At 58.5% G+C, this 7,608-nt stretch overlaps 1 protein-coding gene across 1 annotated transcript; it reads right to left on the reverse strand.

The window, feature by feature from the left end:
* Window positions 1-3,971: 3,971 nt before the first annotated feature.
* LOC308609010 (small integral membrane protein 10-like protein 2A) lies at window positions 3,972-7,283 on the reverse strand. Its single transcript, XM_081222480.1, has 2 exons — window positions 6,543-7,283; window positions 3,972-4,961 (listed from the first exon to the last, which is right to left on the reverse strand). Exon 1 carries the CDS (start codon window positions 7,121-7,123, stop codon window positions 6,887-6,889), a length of 237 nt encoding a protein of 78 aa, XP_081078606.1. The 5' UTR covers window positions 7,124-7,283; the 3' UTR covers window positions 3,972-4,961; window positions 6,543-6,886.
* Window positions 7,284-7,608: the final 325 nt, after the last annotated feature.

A 7,608-nucleotide genomic window follows, 5' to 3' on the forward strand; every position in this document is an offset into this window, starting at 1 on the left:
TATTTAATATAGTTGCTTGTGCTATAAGGAGATCGTTGTTCTCTATTTTATATATGGTATTGTATACCACAGAGGAACATTATTCAGTCATGAGAAAGAAGGAAATCTTTCCATTTGTGACAATATGGTTGGGACTTGAGGGCATTATGCTAAGTAAGATAAGAAAAACAGAGAAAGACAGATACTATCTGACATCACATTATATAGAATGTAAAAAAGCCAAACTCATAAAAACAAAGAGTAGAACCATGGTTAGCAGGGGCTGGGAGGTGGGGAAATTGGGGAAAGGTTATTTAAGGATACAAACTTGCAAACAGGAGATGAGTTCTGGGGATGTAATGCACAGCATAGTGATTATAGTCAACAATCCTGTATTATAAACTTTAAAGTTGCTAAGAGACTAGATCTTAATTGTTCTCATCACACACACAAAAAAGGTGATGTGATGGAGGTATTAGCTAACACTACTGGTGGAAATCAACTGCAAAATATAAATGTATCAAACCAACACGTGCACAACTTAAAGGTAGACAATGTATATGTCAATTATATCTCAATAAAAAATACTCCCCATAGTTTAAAACTACAAATGGCCAATGGACATATGAAAAATTTTAATCTTGATACGCATTCAAAGTCATGCAAAATAAAATATCAAAATAAACAATTTGGCTTATCCAATTGAGAGATTTAAAACCTGTCTTGAGACTTTGGTACAGGTAAAGGTGAGGAGCAGAAAGAAAGGTTCCACGACGTCAACCCAGGACAACTGGAGCGTGGATTTAATTCTAGCTGAGAACTGGGGATGATGGGAAAGGAAGAGCTTTAGGGAAATGATGAGTTAAATGAAAGATTACTCTGATCTTGAGGAGAGAGAAATGCACCCAGCTTGAGGCAGGAAAGGCAGTAACAGATTTTGAAACGTGTCGTGACCCACAATTGTCACCCTTGTCTCAAAACAGTCTCACTCCTGAGTGGCATGAGCAGAGGAACTTGGCACCGCTGCTCTGGAGGGTGTCAAACCCCTAAGGCATGCATACCCTCGGGCCCACCTGCAGGAGTGTATGGTAAGAGATTGACCATGACTGCACCACAGCATTTATCCACAAGGACATCTGTCACCGTGTCATCAGTCAAAACCAATAAAAACCACAAAAGCAAATCAAACCCAACAACAACCTCAAACTCAACCCCCCAAACAAACAACAAAGGAAAACAAGCAAGAGGCAGTGTGAAATACATGATGAAACTTTCATACCAGAGATACTCTGTGGCTTTAGAAGCAGAAGCATACTTAATCACACAGGAAGATGAGCAGGAAGTATTTATGTCATAAAGTGAAAAAAGTCATATGTTCCTAATTTTACATATATAAAGGACATGCACACAAAGTGAAAATTCATCCGCAACTGGGCAGTTTCCCTCGGGATGGGATAGGCTGGGACTCTGTATGCCATTTCTATCTCTCGTGTTCTGACTGTATTGGGTTCTGACTAGCCCTCCTGGAACTGCCCTCTCAGCTGCTCTTTCGCCCTCCCCTGACTCAGTTGCTTGGATCCCAGTCAGTCTCCAGAGGTGGGAGGTTCACGAGAAGACAGGTGGGCCCAGCTCAGCGTGGCCCCAGCTGCCCCAGTGGGGAGCTCCACGTTGATAAGCCTCCCAGCTCCGCCCCTAAGACTTGGGTTTCTTATCTATCTCCTGGCCCCTATCCAGAAAGACCAGGGCTGCCTTCAGACTGTGTCCTTGCACCAACCCTCCAACCGAATTCCTACCCATCCAAGAGTCACTGGGGCCTCAGGAAAGGAGGTTCTGCTTAGGCTTCTAGTTCAGACTGGGCTCCAAGAATCAGTTTCTCCGAAAAATGGGGATAACTGTGGTGCTGGTTTGCTAACTGGTCCTGTACACAGAAGGCAAGGAGAGACCTAGAAAGAAGCAGGCCACACCAGATTGGGAAGGGGACGAGGTTAATAAGCAAATGAACTTACAGATGAGGCTCGTCTTGAGTGCACAGGACAAGCAGATCTCCCCACCCACCTGCCAGAATCTTAAAAGTCTGTACAGAGGTCTTAATGGAATTCAGTCACATATTCAGTCCAGATAGTCCCAGAGACGCCTTACTCTCTCAGGGCCGCGTCCTCAAAAGGGCTCTGGCTGTGGAAACAGTGGGCAGAACGTGCATCCCAAGGACAGGGGACGGGTGAGGAGCCTCCGACTGCCTGAGGCCAGCTCGAGGTTCAACCTCAGTGACATCCTAGTGGTGACCTCCTCCAGAAGGTGGCCATGGGGATAACGAGGTTAAGGCATGGCGCCTGGAGCTCGGCAGGCTCTCATCACCTGTCAGTTCGTTTCCTTTTCTCATGGTGGCAGGGCTGCTCTGGCTGAGACCTGAGGACATTTGTTGAAGATACATCCTCACCCTGAAGGCCCACAGCACCCTGAAGGCTCCTTCCTGAAAATGCACGAGTGCCCGTGGCTGGCCTGGGGCTCCGCTGTGGTCAGTGGAAGAGCTGGGCTCAGTGCACAGGTCTCTGGTCTCCCAGGTGCCCCTCTTAACCAGGGCGTGATGTGCCAGCCTGCCTTCCTCCCTCGCGGGGCAATACGGTCCTCCCTCATCACGGTCCCTTGGCCCCTGGGTGCTGGATCCTCTCTCCCATCTGGCTGTGCCAGGCTACCTGGTCCCTGAAGTGGGTGCAGAACCATCAGGGACTGAACAAGACCATCTGGACCAAGGGGCGGGAAGCTCGGGGCTCTGGCTGGGACTGGGGTCTACCCCTCCCTCCTAGGGTGGCGGATGCTGGAAGGGGCCCTCTTGTCAAGTTGCTCTGACCCCTGCGGAGCTCTTGGAGACACGTGTCTTACCCCAGGCTGCGCTCCTCTCGGGACCACACCCCAAGTCCTCAGGACACCCCTCTCCTGGGTCCTATGGGCCTGCCTTCCTCCGAGGCGGGTGCTGCCCTCCCCTGCAGGCGCCCCTCCCCCAGCCCTCTGTCCTCGGCCCACCCTCCCCCTGCAGCAGCCTCAGATCCCCCACCCCCCGGCTTCTCTGCCGGGACAGCTTGCGTCTAAGGTAGGAGTAAGGGAGGCAGGTGTCCAGTCCCCGAGGTTGAACTTCTCCAAAACTCAGGCACCACCTGGCCAGCTGGGAGGTGATGGAGACCCTGCCACCTGCGGCTGCGGAAGGGCCTTCGGGGACACAAAATGATCTGCAGACAGTCCATTCCACCTCACCTACCACAGCCCACCCTCGGGGTTCAGCTGAATTACGCACCTTCTAACACTCGCCTCTAAGAAGAAGAAAAGGCCTAGGTGTTAGGTTATTCAAATAAAGTTTGTGAATGGGACAAAGGGCCACCTCTTGGGCCAGGCCTGTGCTGCAGTGGTTCGGGTCAGCTCGGGTCTCGCCGCATCTTCTGACCCGGCACCAGCCCCGCGCTCAGCTCCTCCCCTTAGAGCCCTTGGGGTGCTCCCCTCCCCCAGCTCCAGGCCACCAGAGTGGGGTGAGCTCGCCGGAGGCCTCCAGGTTTTATTTGATTGAACTCAAAGGACTTTCTTCTTAACTGAGACAGACAACAAGATTTGACAACATCCAAAACGAGAACACTTCTCTGACCAGACGCTGCTGCCCGGTGCAGAGTACATCACACACGGGAAAGTCAAGTTGTCTTATTCAAGTCGGTGTCTGATTTTGTAGAAGCTCCACTGCCTGAGAAACAGACGGCAAATACATAAAGTGCTCTGAGAGCCCGTCAAGCAGCAAGGGCCCAGTGGGGGAGACGAGGAACAGGTGGGAAAGCGGAAGCAGCTAAGTACTCAAGGCCAGAACCCTAAGAACAGCCGCGGCAGGAGCGCATGCTAAGGATGCGTCCCCAGCCCCTCCCACGGTCAGCCCCGCAGAGCACAGACAGCCCCAGCCAGGGCCACCGCCGAGCCCCTCCCACGATGGGGGGGTTCTCTGAGGGTGGGAGGGGGTCTCTGAGCCCGGGCCCCTGGGCCTCCAGCCCGCTTTCTCCCTGTTTGGAAGCAGCCCCAGGCAGCGCTGGCTGAGCCCCAAGCCCAGGGAGGACAGGGCACCCTGCACAGCTCACTGCTCAACAGCACCCGGTGCAACGCACAGCCACTTGTGTGTGTGCACAAGCACTCACACACACGCTCACACCCACATGTTCACTCACACACACACGCTCACACCCGCACACCCGCACACACTCATACATGCGCACTCACACACGGGTACCCACGCGGTCAGCGAAGAGCCTCCCCTGTGCCATTCTCAGGCCCTCTCAGGCTGGCCATCAAGAGGCTGGAGCTGGGTATCGAGCCACCCGGAGGGTGAGAGCTGGGCTTGAAATGGGCGTGTCTGCAAATCAGCCCCAAGGAGGCCCCTCGTCCTCTGCTGCTCTCCTCCCGTGTAGCCCTGTGGCACAGTCTCTCAGAGGCTGTCCCCAGAGCTCCGGGGATGCCGTCCGCAGGCTGGCAGGCTCCCAGAAGTGGCCCTGGGTGGGCACAGTTGGGCTGGAGGAGGGCCACCTGGACCAGGGCTCCCGGGTGACTTGGCACAAGGAAGGAAGCCATCAGGCCCCATTGGTGGGCATCTGTTGGGGGCACGTGGTGGCCGCGGTGCAGCCTCCAGCCCCAGGGTGAGGCAGGCAGAGATCCTCACCTGGGACCCGGGCTCCAGCTGGGCAGCTGAGGAGGGCATGTGGTGTGAGGCTTGGCCACTCTGTCCTGGGGGCAACCAGGCTGCTGGGGTCCTCAGCCCCAGGAACTCTGAGTGCATGGACCATGAGCAACCACCACCCGAGCAGACATGGGACCGGTGTGGGGGGAGGGCCAGGGTCTCTCCCGCCTCCCATCAGCACCGCTCCTGGTGCGTCAGTCAAGAGCGCAAGCCAAGGGCTCCAGGACCAGTGCAGGCCCATCCAGAGGAGACTCTCCTGTGCGATGCTGGGCCCAGGGGCAGCCTGGGGACAGAGACATGGGGTCAGCCGTGGGTCTCAGCCCCATCCCACCCACCACTGTCCCTTCCCCTCCTGGTGACACGGTCCCCAGGAGCCACCCACCCTCCCATCCCCACCACCCAAACTGAGAGGGTTGTGCCACTCAACACTGAGGAGCCCTTGGTCCAGACTTGGGTGGCATTTGCAGCAGGGTGGGCAGGTCTGGCTCTGTGGGTGAGGACCTTGCTCCCCGGGGGTGCTGGGACACACCTCTCCCGTGCCCATCTCAGCTCAGACTGTCCCCCGGTCTTCCCCGTGACTTCCCATCCACTCCACTTTCCCACCATGGACCCCTCTGTCTCTAGGTCCCCTGGGAGCCTCTGCTCCGTTCCCCCATCCCACGGTGCTAGGTCTTCCAGAAGGTGGGAGAGTGCAGGCCGAGAGGCAGATGCGGCTCCACCACTTCTTACCTGTGTGATAAGGGCAAATCTCTCCCCTCCCAGAGCCCCAGTAGGTGGGGAGAACAGAGCTCCCCCAGAGTGTCGCTAGGTCTGTCCTTCCTTCCCCACGCCAGAACCAGACCACTGGGCCACCCCACCCCTCGGGGTCTCTGCCTGGTCCCTTCCTCTCCTCGTGGGTCAGGCCCTTCTCTAGGCTGCTCCCCAGGCAGCTCTAGGGTCAGGGTCAGGGTTAGGGACTCTCTTGACAAGACCCGAGAAGGGGCAGGTCACTTCCTATAACACCCGTTCCTGAGACAAAGAAAGAGATGGGGACTTGAGAGCTGCCTCCCCACCCAGAGAGGTCCCTGTCTCACCAAGTGTCACCTCCTCTACAAGCCCCTTCTCCATCTGCCCTCCACCCCAGCCTGAGAGATGCCCTCCGCTCAAGGAGATCCCAACTTTCCCAAATCCTCTGGGACACGGGGGCTGCTGGAGGCTGTCCAGGGATGTGGCATCAGGAGGGCACAGGGAGGAGCTGGAGGGAGCGTGGCTGAGCTGGCGGGGGGGGGGCGGGGAGGAATGCATCTTTCCTGCTCTTCCGTGGCCCCAGATGCGGAGCTTTGGAGGATGCCCCAGGAGAGCGGAGAGGGGAGCAACAGGGCCAGCAGCAGCAGGCAGAGAGCAGTCCCCTGGCCGCAGAGACCAGGCAGGGGGCCGGTTTGCAAAGGGCTGAGAAAGAGACAGACCTGGGCTTTGGCCAAGAACACAGCCACCCTTCCAGGCTGACCCCCAGCGGGTAGAGGACAAGGGTAGCAGCATCTTTTCTCCTCTAGGGCTTTCCCTGGGCCTCCCCTGGGCCTCCCCGAGCCCATTTCCCTCCACTCCCCCGTGTTCAGCTGACACCACCGGGGCCGTGGCCGGGAGGTGATGGGCTGACCCTCCAAGATGCCGAGGCCGCCGCCTCTCACCCCCATCTTGGAAATATGACAACGGAGTCCAGAGGGCCTGCGCCCGTCCTGCTTTGCCTGCTCGCGGCTCGGCAGCTTTCGGGGCAGGCTTCCTCGGGCCCCTTCCACGTCTCCCCCAAACCACTGAGGAGCCTGGACATCTAGATGTCATGGCAACCGCCTCCCTCCAGCCCGAAGTCCAACCTCTGGCCTCCTACCTCTTTGGTCAGGGCCAGTCATTCACGTTCCTGCTGCAGAATTTCTTCCTTCTGCTCCCCAATTCGGCCAAGGTGAGGCAACAGGTCGGCCGCACTCAAGTCATTTTCTCGAGTTCGATGGAAAGGGCCCGTTTCGCGTGTTTCTGTGCAGTTCGTCACTGGCCGCGACGTGGGTGACCAGAGCCGGGGCTTGGGGCTCGGTGGCCGTGACCTCCGCCGAGGTCTAGGGTCCGGGGGCCCGGGCCGCCCCTTCTCCTTCCCCCGCCACGTCCTGGCGGCATTGGGCCCCGCGGAGCTTCATGCCGGCGCCCCTGCCGTCGCGGCCGCGCGGTGGTCGCGGGCGCTCACTCGATCCGCACCTGCAGGCGGACGTTGAGCATCACCGAGGCCACGATGTAGAAGTAGGGGAAGTTCATGCGCAGCCGCCAGGCCAGGTCGAAGAAGGTGATCAGCGTGCGCGTGAGCCCCTTGCAGAAGGCGCCGTACGAGCCGCGGGCCGCAGCCGAGCGAGACAGCCTCACAGCCAGCCCCGACAGGGCCGCCGCCGCCGCCGCCGCAGACAGGGCCGCCGACGCCGCCATGGGCCCGGCCCGGCGCAGGCTCCGCCGACCGATCGCACCGCAGGCGGGCGGGCAGGTGGACGCGAGGCCTTGAGCCAACGGCCAGCAGCCCTCGTGTCCCGCCGTGCTCTCGGTCTCGCCTACCCGGCTGGGCTCCAGCTGCAGTGGCAGCCACAGCCAAGGCTCCACCTCAGCCGCCCAGGGACAGCCCCGCCCCCTCGCCTGCTCCCGGAGTTGCGGCCGCCAGTGTAGCTCCGCCCCTAGCATGGTCGTGCCCCTTGCCAGGCGCCATAGAGCTGCGGGCGCGGACTCAGCCCCACCCCCGGACCCGCCCACCCCGGCAAGCCCCGCCTCCTCCCGGGCTGCCAAGAAGAGAGCCCAGAGGGCCTGAGTGCTTTGGAAGGCGCTGCTGCCCTGGGATCCTTTTGCAGAATGCGCTAGAGCAGAGGAGAAGAGGCCGTGAGGGTCTGGACCGCTGGGCTGATTCTGCACAGAAGGCCCACCCT

Source organism: Mesoplodon bidens (genome assembly GCF_964165515.1).
Source record: "Mesoplodon bidens genome assembly, chromosome: X".
Taxonomy (NCBI): Eukaryota; Metazoa; Chordata; class Mammalia; order Artiodactyla; family Ziphiidae; genus Mesoplodon; species Mesoplodon bidens.